Genomic DNA, 25,441 nt, shown 5'->3' on the forward strand with positions numbered 1-25,441 from the left:
ATATTGTCTCTGATTTAGCCCTTATTTTTATTAACATTTGTGTCTAAATTTTGGTCTTAATTCTGATTCTGCCTCAGATAAAGTGTAAAAAATATAAATATCTAGAAGCTGACACGTCATTGTGTCCTTTTAATATTGTTTAACTGCTACAACAGATGTCATAGAGATAATAAGACCTTCACAAAATTTAAGTTAAATAGTTTCTCAATTAGAAACAAATGATTTTTCATGTTCACAAATGTACTCTGAACTGTCCAAAAGCACAGGAATAAGAGACTGCTGTTGCTGGGTAAAAACAATAAATCAATGATGATAGTTTCTTGAATTATATCAGATAAAATAATAATAATGGTAAGAATTTTTCCTCCTACTTTGTTTATTCTTTTTACCCTGCAGCAGTGGTACGAAAACTCTACTTGAGGGTGAAACATCCCTTTAGAAAACAAAAACAAAAAGGTGTTATGGGGGTCTTAGTGGAGGGAAGAGGGAATGAAAATACCTGCGGAACAGGACGTGTTTTCTTTACTCTCCCTGTCTGTTTCTCCTGCTGGACAGGGAGGGAAGGAAAGAAGGAAGAAGAGGAGGAGGAGGAAGAGGAGGAGGAGGAGGAGGAAGGAAAAGTTAATGAGGGAAAGTGGTTACTTAAAAACCCAAATTAAAGAACATAAAATTAAGATGAAAACAGGGTTCACAACGTCACCATAAGTTGAGAAACTGAGAGAAGACTTGGGAGCTTTTCGAGATTGATTTTGTAAAAGGAAATAACTGAAGATGTACAAAGATCCCAAACAACACAACATAAAAACCAGATGCAAAACCTTCATAACAGAATTCAGAGGAACCTACCCGTCTTCAACTTTATTAACATAACTGATGTACAAAAACAGAAAATATAATTTAAAGGATAAAGCTGGCTTTACTCTGTATTTTTGTAGTTGACAACAAATCACAAGAAAAGACCAAAAACAATGTGTTCGCAATGTCTGAATACTTCATGGCTTCCTGTCTGTGGCTGTCAGCAGCGGTTCCTGCTTAAGATGTTAATCTTTACAAACACAAATACATAATTTTGTTTTTTGAAAAGTCTTAGTAAATTCCTGAAACAGCTGGTCACTGTAGTTTTTTATCAAACAAGCAGGAGGAAATGGTGCATCTGTTGGGGACTATTTTCAGCGGCGGATTAATCCACATTTGGTGCACTAGTGAGTATTTGTAGCAGCAGGACAGTGTGTGTGGGACTGAGACAAAATGAACTACAGTGTTCGTGGTGATGACGAGGAACGTGTCACCCAGTCGCACAGCTCATTGGTGTGCTTAACAACAATGGAGCTCTGTGGCACAGAGGAAGCAGCAGATATATCAGGTTACAGATACACTTACAGGACTTGATTAGCGGGAATTCTGCAGAGATACACGTTGGCGTCTTTGCAAACCCACACACAGAAAGCTGCTACAGGTAATTGTGGGTCAAGCCTCTGTAAGACACTGTTCCGTCCGTTTAAAATCATAAATCCAAATTCTTTCATCTTTGTTTCGTGGATGGAGTTTGAACTGTAAACAGGGTGAAACTAATCACACTTCCTGATTGCTTACACATGTTCTTTACACTGTGGTTTGCAAAAGGTGACACCAGGGATGTCACGGATGTCACAGGAAGCGGTAACTTTGGTATCAAGTCGATGCAAAAATTCTGGAAACCTGACATTACATGTCAAAGACAGCTCCACCTCCACTCATCAAAAAGGAAAGCGTTTTTTCCCAAGGCGGCCAGTGTATTTTATTTTATTTTTTAAGTTCTTTGCAATGGGAGTGCCACGTATTTACACTGTGCTACAAACGGCAACAGCGTGAGGAGGCGCTGAACGTCAATTAGGTATCTGTTTTCGTCACATGCCTACGTGACGCTGCTTCCTAGCTGTGTGTAAAATCTGTACACGTATAAAACAAACAACCTGTGTGACTGCAGCTCTTTTAGGATCAGTTCATTGTTGGTTTTGGTCTTTTCATGGAACATGTTGACAACAAGAAAAATACAGAACATCACCACCCCTTTCCTTTAAAGTAAAAAAGAAATATGAGTATTATTTGCATGTTAGTAAAACTAAAACTTTGTGTTTTATCTGGCAAACATGGGAGAAGCAAAGCAATGATGTTTTCTTGGGGAGGATGAGAACTTAACTTAAAAGACACACTATGACGGCACTGAATGATTTGATGATATAGTTTAACTGCAGACAGACTATTGTTGCAGTGACGCTTTAACCTGGTCTGGAACGGCACAGTTTGTGTCTTTAGCTCATCGTTTTACCTGCAGATCAGGGCAGGGCCGTTTGGCTGGAGGAGACTGAGAGCCCAGAGGAGTCTCTTCTGCTTCTTTGGACAAATGCTTGAGCATTATACACTTCTGTACTGGGAATCCTCTGCACAGAGACACAGACATGGTGGTTGTTACTATCTCTGTAAGATAAATTATGTTCGACAAATAGTTTTGTTTACATGCTGCCACTGGACCATCCATTTATTCTTATCCAAACTTGATCACCCTGTTCAATTCTGCAGGATGGAAACGAAGAGACTGCGCAGATGGATGATGAGAGGAGAGGTAATCTAATTCCAGTGGGTGCATTGTCCGTTTCTTAATTACATCAAGACAGACAAGAACATGATATATGTGTACTGAGAAGGAAACTCTTTGACTGTTGGTTTAATTTAAAATGGAAATATGTGCATTCCTGCATTTAACAGGCATCAAACTTCAACTTCATTTATATAAACAGCACCTTTCATGCAAACATGCAGCTCAAACTGTTTTGCGTTGCATAATTTAAACAATGTAGAGAAAAAAAATAAATTTTGCAAGACAAAAAATACAAAAATTAAGTGTTAAAAATCAAAAAATAAAAGTCAACAGAATGAAATAAACACGGAGGATAAAAAATAATGTAAATACAAAAGATTAAAACTTAAAAACTAAGGCTACAACACAACGCCAAATCAGAAAGATAGTTCTTTAATTTCCTTTTAATAAGACCAAGAGAGCTTATCCTTCTAACATGCAGAGGTAGTGAGTTTTAATATATATTTAATATACTTGTTATCATTATATTCTTGATGTAACCTTGTTATGCATGTAGAGTAGCTGCGAGCATCTTAAGACACAGCTGTATGTGTGTTTTAATATGGACGAGTTGTTGCCGAGGTTACAACAAGTACAAATAGTCACTAATAAAAGGTATTAAAAAAATAATGTGTTTTTGTAATTCTGCACCCTTTTTATATCTACTTAGGCCCTGATCACACAGAAAGCATTTTGCAGGTTGCAAATTGAATGCCACCAGTTTGTCGGGGGGTTTTTCATAGTAATTAGTCGCTGCTTACTAAAATGTTGAGGCAGAGGGTGCTGTCTGTAGCTCTGGCTGAGGGTGAGAGGCTGTCAGCAGATAAACAGAGATCTGCGTGGGTACATGAGACCCTAAAAAAGAGGCTGGATCATAGGGAGTAAAAATTCAGCCCTCCTACAGTTGTCATGAAGGGAAAAATAAGCTATAGAGACCAAAACCAGTTTTTGTTCCAGGCTGTAAACATGTTTAAGTTGGGCATTTTAACATGGGGGTCTACAGGGATTGGCACGTCCATGGTGGCTTCACTTGTTTTAGCCTCAGAGGAGTTGCTTCATATGTCAGTCCAAGCATCTGCGTGTTTGTGTGTGTATGTGTGTGTTAGACAGCTTACTTGTCTCTGCATTTCTGCAGTGCTTCGTCAGCTAAGACCTTCAGGTTTATCAGCTTATCTCCTCGATAGAAACCATCTGAACAAATGAGATATAAAAACAGAGATGAACAGAGACAGAGGGGGAGACAAAGAGATGGGATTCATTCTGCTGTCGAACCAGTTCAGCAAGGAAACTGTACATGCTGACAGGTTAACAGCAGGCAGGGAAAGAAATAATGTAGACAGAGTTATTAATATGAGCCGCAGGAGGGCTAGAAGTGTACATTTTTTAATGCAAGACAAAACTGTCTCTCGTCGACTCACTGCATATAAATCTGTGCGAAAGCATCAGCTAAAGGGTGGATCCAATTTCTATCTATTTTAAGGTTTTCATATCATACTGTTGCTTCCCAGTAGTGTTCCTTATTCTATGTAAATCCCAACATTCAAATTGTTCATTCATTCAAATTTAGGTCAAAATACTCTGCAGTAGTTACCAGTATTTATCAGCTCCAACTCTGATCAGCACTGACAGGAACATAACACCCTTTACCAGCAAGATGCAATGACGCACCACCACAAAATACCCTCCGTCTCCACCCAAGCAGCACTCACACATTGATCCAAATCAGTATGCACAGAGTTTGATGGGGAGACTGAATAAGTAAGCGACGCATAAAACGAAATGAGCGCTTTAAAGTTTTCAGAGGCCTCTATGCTCCTCTCTGTAGTAACCTGTTTTCCAGCCTGACCAAATGTGACACACCAAAACAAACTTGACAAACGCAGAAAGGCACGCTCGTCTGCTGCAGAGCCGTGTACACAGCTCTGGTCTACTGGAAATGGGAAAAGAGTCTGTAGTCTATTCTTAGCAGGTTTGCCTGTGTTAAAAAACCTGCGTACACATGCTAATGTTAGTGTAGAAGGGGTATTAGTGACTGAACCAAGCATTCTTTGGTAAGTGTGTGCTATCGGTCTTCCACACCAGCTATACTCCTCCAACCTCTATCATTAGTTCAGATCCAAACGTCAGACAATGACACAATCTAGCCAATCAAAGCAGAGGTACAGTAGAGGCGTCTGATGGCAAGGTAAAGCAGTGAAAATATCACACAGACTATGCACCAGTCCCTCATACAACCCCACTTCAAAAAATTTAAACTAACCTTTTAGTTATTATTATTATCAGCATAATAACCTTCATCTCTGTTTCTTGCTGAGAGCTGAGGGGAGGAAAATGCAGATGGACCCGCCCTTTGAATGTTTTGTATTCACTGCTAACAGGTCTGTGTGGATTTGAAGCTCCACAGTTTCACAGCAGGGCCACACCCCCCCCCCCCCCGCAGTTTCATGGGTAGTTTACAAAACTTTAGTGGAGATCCGTTTCACCATTCATGCGCTAATTACTTTCTTTACAAGGTAGTGAAACTCTATGAGTACACTGCCAGTCACTCAGGATTAAAGACTCCATGATCTGCTTACAGGAATTCTATGAATGAGAAGTGTTTGTGTGTGTATGTCTGTGTATGTGCGTGTGCGTGTGCGTGTGCGTGTGCGTGTGCGTGCACACCCACGGGCCACTAACCCAGCAGATTAACAGATTTATATCCCCACACTCTAATCCAGCTAATAAGACTTTGATTGCTGGTCACAGCTCAGCACCTTGCCTCAGTCAGTCACTTGTTTCAGCTTCGCTAGCTGAGAAACCCGAGGGAAACTTCAGTGACTGAAAACAAGCTGAACAGGCCACTGACTGCCACCATTTCCACTGCTGTCTCAAATGTCCAAAAAATCCACAGAATTCTCTGTTAATTAAATGATGAGATAAAGTAATGCAGCTTTATCCTTTGATAAATACTGAGAAATTATTACTCTGCAGCAGAACTGACCAATAACATCTGCTAATCACTTTCATCTTGTAATTCTGCATCTGTCTTACAGCCGTCCTTTTCTTATTGTCAATAAATCTCAACAACAACATGTTGTACATGTCTCTATTGTTCTGTATCTCCTCAAGGGATTTGCTGAAGAGTATCTTCACTAAGGATAGACCGATACATCGGCTGGCCGATATATCGGGCCAATATTTGAGTTTTTTACTTGTATCGGCATCGGCCGATACGCGCGTGGGTTCGTGGATTTATTTTTCCCTGGCATTTTTTTCATTTGAAAGTATGTGGTTAAGTTGAACAAAGCTGTTGAATCCTACTGTGTACAGTAGTTGTTGTTTTATTTATGCTTCAGCTTAAATATTTGTTTATTTTATAAAGACATTACTGGAAGATTTAAGAGCACTGAACTCTTTTTTTTATTTGAATGTATAATAATAATAATAATAATAATAATAATAATAATAATATTCTCCCTGTTCTACCTCAACTTTCCATCTTGTTTTAGTATTTTTTTACTGTTCAATAAATGTTTCTTATTTTAAACTTGAGACCTGTAATATTTGTTATCATTGTGTCATTTTTTTTATGTAAATTGAGGGAGCAAAAGCAGTATCGGCCCCAAATATCGGCTCAAGAAAATCGGCAGTCCATAATCGGTCATCAGCTAAGGGTGATGGAAAAAAATCGGTATCGGCATCGGCCCTAAAAAATCCATATCGGTCTATCCCTAATCTTCACTAGACATTCTTTAACCTGAACACTGTCTGAAAACCTAAACTACTTCCCTGCCCTGTCTCTACATGAGAAAAGCCTTGTTATTGCCTTGACAACAACACAGTATCTCCCACTGTACAACAGTCTGCAGTGTACGTACAAGAAATGACAATGAAACTGCGGATGCTAAAGACTTTGGCAAGCTGCTGCCTATTTCAACACTGCCAGCTTCTGACATATAAAACATTTCAATGTCTGTATTTCATGTTTTCTGACTTGCCAACCTCCACAATTTATTTACTTTTTCCAGCTTTGCTTCCTGTGTGAACACACCTGAAGGCGACTGAGAAGAAGTCAGAGGTAAAGCTGGGTTTATACTTTGCATCAAATTGACACTGTGCCTATGCTTTAGGCACTGCGCAGATGTGCAGCCTTCACCGTAGCCTTGCGTGCACCTCCCCACAGATATAACTACATGTGACGTAGATACAGACCTCCTATTTATTTTCTTATACTGAAAACCGTTTTCCCAGAGGAAACAAAGCTTTAATTTACTTTACCTGCATTTTAAGTCTTGTGTATGATTTATCCTGGCTTCATACCACTAGAGAAAAAGTTCACGAGTCACTAGGCTAAATTATGCAATGGTAAATGTCATAGGCCTATGCTAATAACGTTAGCATGCTGTATTCGTGGGGAATTGTGTCTGGTATAAGGCAACTGTTTTGTTGATGAACTCTGTGAGTTATAATGGAGCGTAACCTTTGTTAAATGTTGCTGTTGTTCGCAGCTTCATACGACGAAAAGTCTGCAAGCCGCCCAGCTGATGTTTGCAATGTAATGTTATAGGATTATGTAAACAACGCCAGCATGTTGTGTTTGTGGGGTAAACGTGTCTAGCAAATTACAGCTGTTTTGTCTGTGAACCTTGTGAGTTATAATGGAGCCGAATTGTACTTTGTTTAATGTTGTCGCTGTTAAGCCATGGTTTGTATGTGTTTTTCGGTGTGTAGTTGCAGAGCAACGCAGACACACCACTGCACACGTATGAACGTTCATAATGGCATAGGCCACTTGCATAGGCAACAGTGTAGGCTCTGTCTAGAGCCTATGCACAACTACAATCTCAGCCCTAAAGGTCAAACAGAGCAGCAGATCTGGAGCTGGCATGGATTCAGTGTCTTCAGGTGAAGGACACGTCAGAAGAAAATATGCTTCCTGTCAGCAAGGCTCGAACCCCAGTGATTCAGGAGCAGTTTGATGATGACATTTTTAAAATAATAATAATAATTTTTGGACCTCAACATGGCCTTTAAAATATTCTTGTGAAAACCTGTGATGTGAATTTGTTAAAACCCAAACTTGAAACCATAAAAATAAAATGACCTTCTCAGTGTATCTTTACACCTGACACCCACCTGCTGTGATGAGCAGCGAACACTGTGAGTCCATGATCCTCTCACACAGAGACTCCGCAGAGAAACCTGCAAACTACAAACAGCAGCACACACAGTATTAAAATCCATCTTTATCTATCTAACTCTTTATCTCACACTAACTATAAGTCACCATGTATATGCTGCAACACATCCTTCTTATTAAGCCATGTATGTAACTCACCACTATGGAGTGGACAGCCCCGATGCGGACGCAGGCTAACATAGCGACCACCAGCTCCACCACCATGGGCATGTAGATGGACACCCGGTCGCCCTTCTTCACTCCTGCAGACACAAAGACAGGAGTATTATCACTAAAGCAACAACAAAGCAGGGAACTAAAAGCAGAAATCACCGCTACTGCTGTTTTACTCAAGACGAGATGAATCTTTGCTGCCATAATTCTCAAACAGCATTAGTTATAGATCATGCAGTGTTAACAGGCAGTGTAAACGTACCCTGAGACTTCAGGACGTTGGCAAACTGACAGACCCTCTGCAGCAGCTCTCTGTAGGTCACCGTCAGCTCGTCCCCAGGCTCATTGCCTTCCCTAAAACAATCAAAACATACAAAACAATGTGTGAACAAACAGCATGTTTTCACAGCAGGTTTCTTAACATTTGTAAAATAAAACAGACAACAACAAAAATGTGATTATTAAATATGTTTGTAAGTAACTCACTCTTTTTAAAATATAGAGCACACATTCAAACTTAAGCATCAAGGCTGGATTACCACCTGTCCCACCACTCCTGAGTGTAGTTTTTATTGACTAAAAAAAACAAAGAAAAACCAAATTTAACTAAAACTAATAAACATTTGTGTTTGTGCTTGGGCTGCTTGATGTGCAAAAAAAAAATGCAATTATTTTGACAGGTACTGTGATTGCAACATTGGTTGCTATTTTTGTAAGAATGGTCATTTTTGCATTTCATTTTGATTAAAGAAAAACAGATGATATAAGTTTTGATAAGGCCTGTAACAAACAAACATGTTCCCTTAGGTCTGGAAATGATTTATAGGTCGATGCATCTCTGAAGCACCACCAATGCTTCATTAATAATAGTTTGCTGTGAAACATTTTACCTTCATCAAAAGATTGCAGCTCCTGCAATTTGGATTTTGCACTTGGCCATACTGCAGTTTAAATAATATTTCCATTCATAGTGAGGACCTAGTTTGTGGCAAGTTAAAATGCCCAGATCCAGGGGTCTCGCTCAGAGTTGATCATCTTTACTGCAGTTCTGTGTTTACATGGTGCATGGTGTGAATTCTGACTTTACCCACGTCTCCACCACAACACAAAGGAGTAGTTACAAATCCAAAAATCCTAAAAATCTAAACTCTTATTCATCCATCTTTTAAACGTGTAGAACTTCAGCTCAGTTGTGAAACATCTAAACTTTCCCCCTTTTTCACAACAGAGTATCATCCTGGACGTTTAAGGAACTCCATGCTTGCAAAAGCATCATTCAAGGTCACGTAGCGCCACACACACACACACACACTCTTACTTTGGAGGGGTTAAGACTTTTGGATTAATCTCATTGTCTGGGAGAAGGCAGAGAGATGAATGAGCTGTGACAGCGCCGCCTCTCCACTTTATTAAATCACAGTCGTGCTCGTGAAGCTCGTCTCGCAGCATCACAGTCTGCAAACCGAAAAATATGACTGACTAACAGTTAGTGATGGGAGGAGAGAGCTGTGCTCCAAGTCTGTACTCCAAAATACTGAATTCATCTACACAGTTAGACCCCTGAGATTAAATATATAAAATCACATATATGTATATTTACGTGATATAATGAACACAAGACTGTTGTCCTCCAAATCCTGGAATACATTTTGTAAATGTTTTTTTGTGTGGTTTTCAACAAGGCTGCATTACAGCAAAGCATTGTAATTTTCTAAATTTAACAGCCTGTTCTGTTCTTGTCTTTATCCACTTAGTAATTACATCCACATTACGGATTATTACTCATCGACAATCTTACTGTGTAAATGTTTTGTCAAAGCAACAATAGTCAACCCCACAAATATCGCTGCACCATCGATATCGAGGTGTTTGGTCAACAGCATTGTGATATAAATTTAAAGTATATTACAAGAAGAATGATTGTTTTCATACCGTTATTTATCAGTTGGAGCTGAAACAATTAATCTGTTACTTGGTTAGGTTGTTTAGAAAACTATTAGGCTTAATGAAATTGCAACGGCCAATTTTCCTTTATTTTCTGACATTTGAGATCCAATGATTAATCAGTTCATCAAGACAATAACTGTTAAATGCAACCCTACTTATAATTATTTTTACAGTTTATTTGTTAATGTATTAATGTCTTAAAAAAATGTCTGGAAAGGTTTGAAAAATAGAAAAATGCTCACAACAATTTGCAAATCGCCGACCAAACTGTTGATTATTTCCTTGATTAATTGATAAGTTGTTTGTTCTATAAATTGTCAAAATAATCAGTGTGTCCCAAAGCCCAAGATGACGTCCTCAAATGTTTTGTTTTGTCCACAACCCAAAGATATATTCAGTTTACCATCATAAAGGAGTAAAGAAACCATAAAGTTTTACATTTATGAAGCTGGAATCAGAGAATTTTTCAAAGAAAATTACTTAAAGGCGCTGTATGTAAGAATGTGGCCAAAACGGTTACTGCACTCAAATTCAAAATACTGCCGCGAGTCGTGTCCGCCCCCCCTTCCCTACAGATTCGAGGTTGCTGGACAGCGGCACGCTGGAGACTGATTTGTTTGCCCACGGGCGGCTGCCGTGGCAGAGCCGCGTCGCCATGTCCTTGATCTTCGGTTTTCCAGCGGACCGTTCAAGCAAGTCTGGCTTCTCTGCTGCTAACGCTGCTGCCGGGATACAGCTGAGGAGGAGCCGGCTGCTAATGCTATGTACCGGGACGTGCTGCTGTAGCTCAGTCGTAACTGTAACTGATGCTGAGACTCTACTGACTGCGTGACTGGTAGACGGCAGTGGGTGGCGCAACAGGCCAAAACACAAATTCAAAACATAAACATGATTTGCGGAGCGTAAAAATGTTTTTTAAATGCAAATATTCTGGCTGTACTATTGTTGTCGGTGAGATCAGTATGTTATATGAACATTATTCCTTAGTCTCTGTGACATATTAGGAGGATTTTACGACTATTTGCTTTAGATTTCTTACATATAGCTCCTTTAAACCGTTTAACAGGTTATCAAATTAGTTGGTGTTAAATGCAATAGTTGACAACTAATCAAAGCAGGTTTGCAACGGTAATTTGCAAGAGCCTGAGGTGGTATCTGCAAAAGTCTTGTTTTGTCTGAATACAAGTTCAAACTCAAAGATATTAAATCTACAAAAATATAAAACTGTAAAAAGCTGCAAGTCTTTACATTTTAAAAGCAAGGCTCAGGAAATGTTTAGTATTTTTCATTGATAAATGACTTAAACACATACTCAACTATCAAAATTATTCACACTGACAGATGGATACTTTCAGCCCTAATATACAGTATGTATTATAAGCTAGGAACATAGTAAGTTGATTTTGCAGTTGAAATACAAGAAATCCATACACTTGACTTTACCGTCCTGCACTAACAGGATACAAGCACTGACTGACGTCAATCAAACTGTAATTTTGGAAAAGCACATCCAACTAAACCTCACAAATGTGCTTTGCAAGATATATTAAATTTGCTGTCAAGTTTTTCTTTGATTATGAAGCTCTTCCCGGCGCTACTGCAACATCATCTCAGATTTATTTTAATTTTTTGAAGTTATGAGTTGCACCTCTATTTCCCTCGTGCAATGCAATGTGTGACAGTGTAAATCTATTAAAAAAAAAAAAAGTGAATGCTTAGAGTAGTAATGTACTATGAAACTGGGACACAGCTCAAGAAAGTAAATGTTAAAGTGCACCTGAGGGAAAGACATTCAGGTAGGAGACAGATGGGCGACAACAAGTCAGAGACGAGGAGTCAATAAAGGACAGGGAGAAGAGGGGAGTGCATTAAGAAACACTGCTTAGAGGGGGAAAGTATGAGAGCGCAAGAGGAAAGAAATGAGAGCTTTAAATGCACCATGAGGAGAAAAACACCTGCAGCAAGAAGTTGTAAAAGAAACATCAAACTATATTAAAATATTTGTCTCCTGCGGAACTCCAGCAACAGCACAGCATTCTTTAAATACAAGCTTGAACTTGTCTTTGATTTCGATCTCAGCTGAGTTTGATTGTGTTTTCAGTTTTAGACTAAGGGGCGCATTGCTGCACATCTGGACCATAAAGTATTCGAAGAAAACATACGGAGTGAGCAAATTATAAAAAGCTGCACAGATTAAAGCACAGTGAAGCCAGGGAAACATGTACAGCAGTAACATAACTTCTGTCTTTTCAAACGTAGTGTCAGATGTGCCACGTCTAGAACAGTATGTCAATATCTTTCTGCACCATCTCTTTCCTTTATTGCCTAACCGGTTGTGGCTGATAACTGTAGCTTTATAGAAACACATACACACACATACAGTGCATATAAGCCCCGCCCTCCACTCGCTTCCAGCACAGAACTCTTCAACAAAAATACAGATTGCAAAATATCTCTTTCAGCAGCAGCAAGTGGAGATTTTCTTGGTACAATAATTCAGGAACACCAGCCAACACGCTGCTGCCTCACTGGAGTTGCTCAACAGTGCTCACTGTATCTGTATCTGTAATGTTTTCCAGTGTGTGTGTGTGTGTTTTGTCGGTGGGAGGGGGAGCATACATAGCTGAAAGGTCTCCCTTCAGACCCGCCTGGCACTGACAGCTGATGGGAGTTCACAGAATAACTGACACTATTACAAAGCTCTGACCTTGATAATCATTTCCAACATGATATCCGAGCTGCAGTTTCTGTGTGTTGACAATTGGGACTATCTATATATCTATATATATCTATATATATATATATATATATATATATATATATATATCTCTCTCTCTCTATATATATATATATATATATATATAGATATAGATATATATATATGTATGTATGTATTTGCCCTGACATGCCCCGCGCTGTGTGGAAGACATACAAGAAATAGCAACAAGGCTGGCAGGCAACAAACCGCAGTATTTTAGCACGGTGTTGTGCTGCCTGTACACATTTCTGGCACACATTTGAGACCTTGCTCATCTCTACAGTAACCACACAGTCACTGGGGGCGGCATTAGCTCAGTCAATAGGGACTTGGCTTGGAAATTGGAGTGTCACTGGTTCCAGTCCCCATGCGGACCAAGCATGGCGTGGACCGGCAGCTGGAGAGGCACTCAAAGTCCTCACTCTGACATATCTCCATTCACTGCACGTATCGGTCCTGTTTGAGGATGTGTGTGTACTTCAGGCCTGTGTGTATGTGACACTTTGGAGATTAATAAAGTATATCTCCTTTTCTTCTGCTGTATATGAGGAGGTTTGTGGGGCAGGGGAGCCTTTTAACTTTTTCAATATTAATATAGACAACTAGCATAATTACATAACCACAGTGATGTTTATATGTACACTTCCTGTGTCGCTGATGCATTAACAAAGGAAAGGAATCTATTGATGCTTTCGGAGGATGCACTTTGATATTTTCCCAAATGATGCCACACTAGTCCATACCCGTTGAGTGCACAGTTGTCCACGTACAGTTTCACATGGTGTGTGTTTGGGATACAGGTCATAGGAAATTGCAGATTAAATAGTCAACTGAACCCGTTAAGAAGAGCAATGTATTCAGACAGAGTGTTTATGAATTTGATAGTACGATTGCTTTATTGAAAGTACAGTAGTACCATTGCCAACAGTGGTAGAATGGTATCATTTGTCAAACGTGGGACAGACAGAATGACTGACTGACAGAATGACACACTGACAGTTTCCGTGATTACGTACAGCATACCATACCATGACTTAGTCATACCAAACATTAGAAACACCACCAACATTGGTCCACAGGGGGAGCCACAGCGATCGGTCACATTTTAGCCATTTTGAAGCATTTTTCTGTTGTTATAGCGCCACCCAGTTGCCAATTAGAGTTAAATTTCTCCAGTCACCTTGAGGCGTCCTGTTCTACATATCTACCAAGTTTAGTAAAAATCCATATGGCGCTTAGGCCTAGATAAGAAATGAGCTCTCTAGCACCCCCATTTTGTTTGATGGGCTCAATAATGGAGGGGTCCCCTCAGATTATGTGTGGTCATATGCCTACAAAGTTGCGTGGTGATGGGTGAAACCCTTGAGATGTTACACACCTTTATGTGATGAGCCACGCCCTCCGCAATATTCATTGCCTTATAGAAGCTCAGTTTTAGTAAGTTTTCCAACTTTTGCCAAGAGGGAACTTTAGATATTGCTCCCTAGATTATGTTCACCCAGTTTCATGCAGATCGCTCAAACTTCCTAGGAAGAGATCCATTTGAAGTGTTTTTCAAAAAATTCAAAATGGTGGAAAATCTATATAAGCGGAAGTTATGGGTTCTTGAGGCAAATGTGTTCCTCATGAGGAGAGGCATCTCTGTGCAAAGTTTCATGTCTCTCCGACATACGGGGCATGAGATATGCCCATTCAAAGTTTGCAATTTCAATCGGTTGCTATAGCGCCCCCCTTTGGCCAATTGATGTAATATTGCTTCATTGGCATCCTCCCATGACCCTCTACCACTGTGCCAAATTTCACATGGATTGACCAAGTCAGTGAGGAGAAAAACGTGGAACAGACACACACACACAGCATCCATGTTTAAATCATAACAGTGGTGCAGCTTGACTTTACTTTTCTAGAAGTATTTCTCATGTCACAGAAACCACTGAGAGTGACACCGGTGTTTTAGATACTATTATTTATATACAGTCGGAGATGTGTCAGTGTTTTTGTTCTGGTGTTCTCCACAGATCTGACACCTGCCCAGCTGTGATCCCGGCTCTCTTATGGCTCGGTGCACTGAAGCAGCAGTCCTCAAATTTACGGATATGTAAGTTATTACTACAGATATTCAAGTAATCTTACGCTGGAATGTCTCCTGTGACAGCAGATGTTGCCTCAAACTGATGATGACCTGACGATGCTCTACCGTCCTGTGGACACACCGTGTTGACAAAACATTTTCACCTGCAGCTGTCATTTTACTACCAACAGCGCATGTCTCGCTTATTTGAAGTTTTTATGGATTATCACATAAAATTACAATCATAAATCATATCTGATTTACTTGATGCTGGGTAGATGATTTTGGTGCTCATCTGAAGATAAGAAATCTGTATAATGTTTTGCACACAGACTGTATATAACGACACAGTCTACAATTCTTAAAAAGCATTTTCAGATTTTAGATTTTTTTTTTTGCTCAATTTTCAGATGTAGTTTTAACACACATGTATATGACCATTACTATAACATCAAACACAAGTTTAATGCTACAGCTGCTCAAAAAACACATGTTTTATTGGGGATCCACTCAAATAACCACCTGTGGGTTCCCAGGAACTCATGACATTAAAACCTATCAACATAACTGTAAATCATATCATATAATTCTCTGGTGTTACAAGATTAGAGCTGATGGTTTCATATTACTCTGACATGTTACTATACTTAGTTCCAGTACCAAACTGGTCGTGGATACAGCGTGTATACTGCTTGAGTTTGGAGTTGCTCTTGTATGGCTTCTATTTTTATTTGATTTGTTTTATGATGCTCTCTATTATCTGGACTTTTTTCTGTCCTTAGATTGCTGCAGCAACTCTTTATGACAGCTGGTTTTTCCCTCTGCCTTCAGGTGTGGCCTGTCTGTGTCCTGAAATAAAAACACATGACTCCACGCTGACTTTCTACCTGTTGTTCTGTAGCCTAATTAATGATTTGTAGTTCCATATAGCGTCATGGTTATCAGGATTTGAAGAAGATGAATAAACTGATCCTGGATTTCCAAATCCAGATCAAACCACTGGGCCCAGATGATTTAATTTCTCTCCCTCTCCTTCGTGTCCTTATTACTCAATCTGTACTACGGACTGAGGTCAGACACTGTATGAAGTCATCTGAAACAAAACTGCATGGACACGGTGTCCTACTGTATTCTGATATCAAACCAGACAACACGCCCACAAAGTCTGCAAATAAATCAGCTCTGATAAGAACAAACAAGGTCATTTCTGACTGTTTCAGGACCAATCGCACATAAACTGTTTCCTACCTCTGACTCAAAGGGACAGTTCACCTCCAAAATCAAGTTACATATGCATCCTTGTACCTGTAGTGCTATTAATCAGTCGAAATTGCTCTGGTGAGTCACCAAGTGTTCGAGATATCAGCCGTAGAGATGCCTGCCTTCTCTCCAATGTGGTGCTCAAAGTGCCAATAAAATATATTTTAAAAAAACTTAACATCAATGTCTCTTTCCAGAAATCATGACCTGCTTACTGAAGATTCTCCCCAGACCTTGTTGTGAGCAGTTTCACGTAGGAACTATTTTCTTTCTACCGAACACCCACTGACCTTATCACCGTGCAGAAAGAAGCGTGCATGTGCTCATGGACGAAAGGCTCGTGCTTGCGATTGTGCAGTATGTAAACAATGATGGTGTCAAAAATGTGACGTTATTCTGCTTGTCTTTGTCATATCTGACAGTAAACTGAGTATTTTGGGGTTTGGGGACTGCTGGTCGCACAAAACACGCAAACTAGTTTGTACAAAGCACTTCATAAATAAATTTGTTGCTGCTTTATTTTGGGTTCTGGCGCCGACTCCTACACATGCTGCTGCAGCGTGTTTTACATGCTGAAAACAAACACTGCACTGAAGGTCATCGGACGTGTTTCTTTGCCCGGCTATCCTATCTGGAAATGTTAAGAGCGATAATAGCAAGTGCACAACTTTATAAGCGCACACAAAGTACACACACCTATAAATACACAATGGTAAAACCCATTTTAAACACCGGGGGTTTAAATGTCAAGTACCAGTGAGGACAAACATTGTGTAGGAGGACAAAAAGACGATCAAACAAAGTGTAGAAGATAAAAGATGAATCTGTCAGATGATTAATTTCCCTTCAGCTGTAACAGTTTTTAGTGCCAAAACAGGAACATTGAGTTAAACACAAACCACAACAGATACGAAAGTTGACTGCATGCTCTTAATTTCATCTCAGAAGAACAAGTGACTAACTCTGCCACTGATACTGCTGATGGTATTACTGTCACTTGGGAGGGTTTTAGTTGCCAGTGAACATCCTCAGGGGGCTCATTCAACACAGTGTCCGCATTGTGTATTAGTCACAGTGGCTCTGTTGAACAAGATACGTTTTTTCTGTCTGTTTTTATTCAAAACGATATAAGTTGGACACTGAAGTCATGTGTTTGTTTATTCTTGCATATTTTGACTGGTAACCTGGTGAGATATGAATCTTTGTGGAAAACGTGTCTAACCGGTAGTTAAATGAGGTCAAACTGGATTTTATTCAGCGTTCACTTAAATGAGGGACTCGTTCACCTCCCTTAGAATATATGAGTGAACGTTAACATGGCAAACAACACACTGAACAAAGAAACACTTGTTTTTGCTCCCATTTTGTTGTGCTGAAATAAAGATCTAACACGTTTTCTGTGCACACAAAGGGCTTATCTCTCTCAAATTCCGTTCACTAATTTGTTTCAATCTGCATTCGTTGACACTTTCCAACCATAATCCATCCATCACCCAGGTATAGCATATCAATATGCTGATTATGGCCTAGTCCACATGGACATGGGTATTTTAGAAAATGGGGTTTTCCCTTCCGTTCTAAAAAAGATTCCTGTCCACAAGCACTGTTAGACATGAAATCTCTCTGTGTACGAAAACTCTCAAGAGCGTAACAAATATGATGGTGATGTAATCATATCCCTGAAGCAACGTTAAGAAGAAGAAAAGCATTGGCCAATCGAAAGCCGGAAACTACCTGGAGCAGTGACCGCTGTAAGCTGATTCTGAAGCCTCTGTTCATCAATATAGTGGAAGAGTAACTGGATATTTTAGAGCCAGCACAACTTTGTCCACGTCTGCAACTGCACATTTGTAATGTCTTTACAAACGAGATAACGGAGCACCCTGTCTACATGTCAACACTGAAAACACGAAAGGCAGAAACGCATAGAAAAAGCTAAGTTTTCAAATATACCTGTGTACGCGTGGACAAGGTGTGAACAGCATGATTCTTCCGCAGGTGTGTGTTGGGCTCTTGACAATGAGGCCACACTAAAATGTGCAGTTTGATCACACAACACTGATGCAAGTTTTGAGGGAAAACGTCCATGATGTTGTTTCCCTGAATTTGCCAATACATCCAACCAGCCTCACAACCACACAAGTCAACTACAGTGACCAACTGCTGTCAGGTCAAAACCCTGGTGAGGACGAAGAGCATGCATATGAGCTTCCCTGAGATAGTTTTGTGATAGTTTGTGCAGAAATTCTTCGTTTGTTGCATCAGCTCTTCAGGTGTCTGTCTCAGATGATCTTGCAGGTGAGAGGCTGGATGTGGAGGTTCTGAGCTGCAGTGGTTTCACATGTTCTGGGGTTTTCAGTAGGGCTGCAGCGATTAGTCGACTAATCACTGACTGTGTTTACAAGGTCTGTAGTATCCCGGTTTTGAGGCTTATCCCGGCTTTGAGCATACCTGGGATATGATGTTTACATGGAACACAGAGAAACCCGGTTATTCATATCCCTGTATACATGATAAATACCAGTAACCCGTTTTCTGATCACTGCATCCTATCTGCGCAGGCGTGTGTAACATCTTTTACGTCTTTTGTTTACAACAGGCTGAGCGGGAAATGTGATATATTTATTATATTTAGAAGTAAGACAAAAATGAGACCACTGTGGCTTCTAGCAGGCTTAGCGTTAGTAAATACTCACGTCGCATTACAGCTATGGCTCATCCACTTCATTTTCAGCAATGGGAGGAGAGAGCAACAACAAATATTGCATATCTGTGTCTTCTGCCGTCTAAACACGTAGCTATGTTGAGTTCTTTCATCATTTTCAGGCAAAATTCAGTCACTTCGTCGCTCCAAAAATGGGAAGCTCTCGTTGCCGCCATGTTGCTTGTAAATCTGGTGCGTCACTCTGGTGCCTGCGCACACGGCGGGCAGCCGTCAGAGACCGGGATAAGGCACATACATGCTCCAGTATCCCGGCTTCTGTTGGAGCACTCCAGGTGGCAAAACCGGGTTTCTTGAAACCGGGAAAAGGGCATAACCCGGTTTCTGAATTCGGGATATGGTGCACAAACACAAAAACGGGATACTTAAAAAACCCAATCAAAACCAGGATACTAAAGACCTTGTAAACACAGACTACTTTAGTAGTCGACTATTTGGTTTGAGTCATTTTTAAATAGAAAAGTACTATAAAAGTATCCCAAAATACTCTTATTGCGGCTTCTTACGTTCAAATATTGGCAGCTTTACACACTCTCCCATGACGGTGAACTAAAACCCTTTGGCGTAAGTACGAAACAAGACAGTGGATGACATAATTTTGGGGTTTGGGAGAGACAGACTGACATTTTTCAACATTTTAACACATTTTTCGATACAATGATTAGTCGACTAATCGAAGAAATAATCGACAGATTAGTCAACAATGAAAATAATCGTTAGTTGCAGCCCTAGCGTTGAGGCTGATTCCTGAATTCTCAAAAACAACATTTAAGATGGCTTAGTGTAGTGAAATCAGCATTCAGTTCACGGGTACTTTCGCTCAACAGACCTTTCTCAAGAAAAGAAAGGTCTGGCTGGGCCGACTCTCACTTTAAGATTGGAGAAAAAAACGCCCCGGCTGCTTGTATTTCTTTCAACCAATCACAGTCGTTCTGGGCGGTGCCACAGCAACGATGCGCTTGCAAAAATATTGCCGGGGGGAAACAGGTTTTGGTGTAACACGCCCACAAAAATATCGCCTACAGGACACGAACCATGGCAGAAAAATGGCTACATTGCTGCAAGATCAAACACCGTAAAAGTTAGTAAAGGACGTGTTGAAAACTGCAACCGGAGGTGGTAGGGCAGGACTTCAGCAGGTGGCTCGTTCCGCCCAATGAGAGGCTGATCTATGCAGCATCTTGATATGCAACACCTGTCAACAAAATTTAAAGGGAGATAAGCCTTTTGTGTCCGATTTCAGCTCTGGAAAAATCAAAGCCAAAAAAAAAAAATGTTGCATTTCTATTTTTGTTCAAACTGATTAAACAGTCATAAATGTCTGTTTTTGACAACACAGTAATGAGAGTCATTGAAAGTCATTTTTAACCAAAAAAGCCAACATTCGCAGGTTCAAGCTACATTAAATGTACATATTTCCTGCTGTTCTTTGTCAAATATGATAATAAATCAAATGTTTTTGAAGCTGCACCTTTGATTGGACAACAAAAGCAATCTGAACATGTTAAATCAGGTTTTACTGGTTAACTTTTATGATAAACTGAATACCTGTGGGTTTTGGAATGTTGGTTTAAGCTCAGGGAAACTGATGAACATTTTTCCATTCCTATCTGACATTATGCAAACAAAATTTAAAAAATAACTGTTAGTTGCAACCCCACTGACTCTGGACTCAACTTTTCGGGTACTTTTCAGAGATCTCCCTGCAGATAAAGGTCAGCGAGGGGACACACTTCCTGGTATTGCTGCCTCATTCAATCACACGTTCCCATTTTCCTCATCCTCTCCCTGGATCACTCTGCTTTTAAAAAGCCATGTGAGGTCCGACTACATTCCTCTGTGTGGCTTCACCATTCGCATCAGGACACATCAGAGGCCGGAGGCAAGAGACACAAAGACAGAGAGGAGAGCAGAAAGAGGCAGAAAGAAAAGAAGTGATGCAGATAGAGAGGAGTGCAGCCGAGAGGGAGAGATGGAGCAGTGACATGAGAGAATATGAGCAGGTATGTGAAAGAAGTAAATAACAGGAGTGTGATGCTGCAGGTTTGCAGACAGAGAGCAAAATAAACTCCTTATATTACTGACTTTACTCTGCAGGGACGACCACTGATGATCTGTCCTCTGTAAGCTGCTTCATGTTGTCAATATAAAAAGGTGACTGTCACACCTCAATCAAAGCTTACTGGTTTTCTAAGTACACCGCCTGAACAACCAGTGTATAAGCTGCAAAAGAAGTGTCGGGAAAGTCTAAAAAGCCAGGACTCTGTGTGCCAGACTCAATCTACGTCAAAGTATTTACATTTAGATCTTCTATAAAACAGACGAATGATGATATCTAACTAACAACATTGTAAACTACCTTCTCAAAAATGACAAATAACCTAAATTATCACCGTCAGTCTGTGCAGAAACATTATGAGCTTCACATGAACTTTGTTATTTTGTCCACATGCTTAAATCTAATATGTGCCACCAAAGTAAAGACAGAAAAAAATATATAAAAATATTGAAATTAGCTCCACTTTTACCACCTGCAACATTAAACTGATGATCACACTAATGCATCAATATTTATATTCTGGAATGGGACATTCTGCATACTCGTTGTACTTTCAGTATCCTTTGATGCTCATAATTATGTACTTTTATTTAAGTAATAATCTGTATTTTCTATAAAGCGCTGTTCAAAGCAAAGTGCTTTACATGTCAAAAATTAAAACAGACAAGACATGAAAACAATAGCTCTCAAGAGAACGGATAAAAACACTTTGGTATATAAAAACTGAGGAAATAAAAGACAGTTTAAATGAAATAAAAACTCAAGTAAAATCAGGAAAGGCTCTCCGACAAAAGTATATTTTAAGAAGGGATTGAAAAGAGATCAACAACTCAAAAAATGCCCTGGTGTGTACAGTACTAGGAGGTCGAGGAGATATAGCTGGGACAGAGACCATAAAGAGTCGTACTGCTACTTTTACTTAAGTAAAAAATTATAGTTCTTCTAAAGCAGTGTGTCTGTTCCTCACTCATTTGCAGCATCTACCTCTGACAGTATAGACACGTGGAACAAACGGCTTCTTTTAACATTATCAACTGTGACTTCGTTGCAGGTGGTGCAGGTCTTTATCATTCTTGTTCAACTATCTTGCACATGAAGTCATAAAAATGTGGGGCCCGAGACAACTTAACTGTCACGGCTGGTTTCAGACTGACACGGTTGTAATTTTCACAGCCAGCGCCCATGTTGTATAAGTAGGGTTGGTAGTAAGTAAGTAGGGTAGGAAATCAGGTGCATTGTTGGCATGTTGCTATGTGAGGCAGCAGAAAATTATTGTGCCACTGATCAACCAAAACCTGGTGTAAAGTCAGAATGGCGCAGTTATTTTCCTGCTGTTTAGAAGCTGCATTATTCACAAAGTAAGATGCACCAGTTCACAACATGTGATTTTTACAGATCAGAGCTTCTGTCCGACTCCCCATTAAGAGAGACTCTGTGCACATCCACGCACGAGGAGCAGCATGAGTTCATTCAATATTTCGGAAGCTAAAAGTTCTATTTCCTGTGTCAAGTTCATGACTACAGCCTTTAGTTTTGCTGCTTGGATGTCCTCACATATTTGCTATGTCTGACTGCGTTACTCTCAGCAGAAGATCACCTGCCAGATGCCCCTTGCGCCTTACTTTGCGCCCACATTAGGCACCGTTTAACTACCACAAGTGGAGCTGGCCACTTACTAAAATGCAGCTGTACACCAATTGTGAAGCACATTAAAACAAAGGTTTTAAAAGTATAAGGTTTTAATCACTTTTGTTATCAATATTTAGGTGGAAAAAGAAGACGAGCAGAGTGTGAGTGAGAGACAAAGCTGGAGGAGGAGAAAGAGGAGAGAAAAGACCGAAGTATGTGAGAAAGAGAGAAAGACAAAGGAGGGAGGATGAGTGCAGCTCCATTCATTCGATCTGATGGTATTCAATTGTGTTATTGTGTTCTCAAGCGGCGACCCCCTCACAAAGAGGACACACACACACACACACACACACACACACCAGCCTGAGACAGAGAGGAGGCTTTAGATAAATCAGCAACCCCCTTTAAACACACTTTCTCTTGTATTGAGGAATGTAGGCACAAACCCAACACACTCACTCACACACAGAGAAAACACATTAACAGCAGAGCTGCGCGATTAATCGCTCAGCCTCGAGAGAGTGAAGATTTCTGCTGGGTTTTTTTTTTTTGTCCTGAGGTGAAGTTAATTGATTATGTGGAATATTTGGACTGTTAGACAGATAAATCGTCAGTTCTAGGACACTGTGACGGACATTTTTGACCCTTTTCTTGTGATTTATAGATCAAAAATTAATCAATACTAAAAAGTATTGTTAGATACAGACCTAATTAAGATCCATATGATCACAGTTATTCATTCATAATTAAAAGCAAAACTGTTCATTTGTCTTTAGTGCTGTAACTATTATTTTTAGTGTCAACTAATCTTTTTTCTTTTGTTCTTTGAACGATTAACTGTTTCAATCATTTAAAACATCTACAACAGTCAGAGAATGAATGTTGCAGTTTCCAAGATCAGGTGAAACCTTGAAATTGATTCTTTAGTGCAACCTGAACTGTTAAATTCAACAATAATAAACAGAGAAAAAAGCAGCAAATATTTAAACTTGAGAAGATGGTGTGTGCATTCTTACTTAATAAATAATCTAAACGATAATCTAAACGCGTAACTAATTATCTACCTGGTTGAATAAAGGAATAGAAAAGAAGAAATGTAAGTTGTCAATGGTCAGAAAAATGTAACAAGGAGAACTTGATTTGATAATCAGAGAAAACAACTGCTCACTCTGATGCTGACCAATATACTACACAGGCATTCTGTCAGGTCAGGGTGCTTTCACAGCTGCCCTGTTTGGTTCAGTTCAATCAAGCTCAAGTCATTTGCCCCCTCAGTGTGCTTCGTTTGGGCAGGTGTGAACACAGCAATCACACTCAGGTGTGCACCAAAACAACCGGACTGAGATTTCTTGAAGAGGTGGTCTCAGTCCGGTTACAAACGAACTCTGGTGCGGTTGGTTTGTGGTGAGAAGGTGTTGCGACCTGGATGTGAAGCAACTGCAGTCACATGACACATTGTTTGGGTTAAACATGAGCATGTTACAGTCCTGGAGGATTATTAATGTGCACCTCCTCCTGTACTGCCTTAATATGCACATTCAGCACATCCAATGCATCAAAACATTGTTTTCTAGTTGGAGCCGCGCCTCGTTTTCAAACTGTATGCTTTGACTAAAATGAACAATGACAGCAATATAGTCCACGATGAGCAGCGCTAAAATCAACCTGCGTAGTTGTCCCTCCATTGTGACATTAGAAAGTGTCACATTTATCTTGCAAGTGTACTCTTCTTCAACGTTTGCTTTACTTCCTGGATTTTTCCCACATGGACATTCTGACCAATCAAGAGCAGCTTTCTCACACAAGGCATTTGATCTGGTCCTCTTGTAAATGCTGCCGTGAGAACACGAACCAACTCTAGGCAATTATACAACTTTGGAACAACATGAGTCCCTGATTCAGACCAGAGGAGACCACTCTAGGTCTGAGAGCAGCCTTAGTGTTTGATCATAGGACTGAAGGTGATTTTGATGGGACTCTGCAAACACTTCTCACACACACACACACACACACACACACACACACACACACACAGACTAACCAGTAGAAGGCCACTTTGTCGCCGAGCTTCCTCTCATGGACATTGCGGTCGAGGATGTTATAGCAAATGTTGGTGGAAGCTCCTTCCATACACTTGACGAATATGTCTCCTTTGGTCACATCGAAGTTGTAGTCGAGGAACTGACCCGTGTGTTTGGTCTTCCAGAAGAAATCTTTGGCGACGTCGCCCCAGAACTCTGCAGGACGGGAAGAGACGGGATTAGAGAGACAGACACAAAATAATGCATGACTGCAAGATGCATTTGGTGAAATTTGCAATCACAATGTGATGGCAACTAACAATTTCTAATTTCTTATTGAAATAAAACTTTTGGTTTGGGGCTGGTCGGGGCAGTAACTAACAATATCGCCATTTTTGTAATGATTATTTTCTCATTTAACCCATTAATCTTTTGGACTATAATATGCAGGAATTTACAGAACATTTTTCATCACAGTTTCCAAAAAGTTTTGTCTTGGTAGGTGTTTAATGAAAAAAGGGAAAGACAGCAAATCTCAATGTTGGAGAAGATGCAGCCAGAAAAGAGTCTTACATTTATGCCTCAGAAATATATTTAAAGCTTAACTGATAATCAAAATTGTTGCCCAACAATTTCCTGTCAGTCGACTAATTTTGCAGCTCTACACACACACACAAATATGTTCCTTTTGTGAGACCTTTATCCGGGTCAGCATTTCCTCCAACCCAACATCATTATCTCATCATGACACAGCTCTAGTGAATGGTCTGAAGACAAATTCCATCTGCAGGAGAAACTTGTTTGATTGCCTCTGAGGCACTTCACGTAGCCTCCACACTTGACAAGGAAATGACACGAGCAGCTGTTTTATTAACAATAGCTGCACGGATAAAGAATCTTCCTGCTCCTGCCTGGTAAGTTTAGTAGAGACAGGTCCCACCCAAAGGCCACGCGACTTCCTTATAACCAGAAATCCCCAAATAACCTTCAGTACAGGCTGTCTGCAGGTGACAGTGAGTCAA

At 40.1% G+C, this 25,441-nt stretch overlaps 1 protein-coding gene across 3 annotated transcripts in view; it reads right to left on the reverse strand.

Moving 5' to 3' along the window:
- acss2 (acyl-CoA synthetase short chain family member 2) overlaps positions 1 to 25,441 on the reverse strand; it is a 41,178-nt gene that overhangs the window by 12,086 nt on the left and 3,651 nt on the right. The window contains exons 2-8 of one of the 3 annotated variants that reach the window (XM_049580408.1): positions 24,440 to 24,635; positions 8,215 to 8,306; positions 7,938 to 8,041; positions 7,736 to 7,808; positions 3,733 to 3,808; positions 2,309 to 2,420; positions 500 to 544 (exon numbers count right to left, since the gene is read on the reverse strand). In XM_049580408.1, coding sequence (XP_049436365.1) covers positions 500 to 544; positions 2,309 to 2,420; positions 3,733 to 3,808; positions 7,736 to 7,808; positions 7,938 to 8,041; positions 8,215 to 8,306; positions 24,440 to 24,635 — 698 coding nt within the window. Of the gene's footprint in view, positions 1 to 499; positions 548 to 2,308; positions 2,421 to 3,732; positions 3,809 to 7,735; positions 7,809 to 7,937; positions 8,042 to 8,214; positions 8,307 to 24,439; positions 24,636 to 25,441 lie in introns of all 3 variants that reach the window. The other 2 variants (XM_049580407.1, XM_049580409.1) reach the window with 2 other exon arrangements.

This window comes from Epinephelus fuscoguttatus, linkage group LG7 (genome assembly GCF_011397635.1).
Source record: "Epinephelus fuscoguttatus linkage group LG7, E.fuscoguttatus.final_Chr_v1".
NCBI classification, from domain to species: Eukaryota; Metazoa; Chordata; class Actinopteri; order Perciformes; family Serranidae; genus Epinephelus; species Epinephelus fuscoguttatus.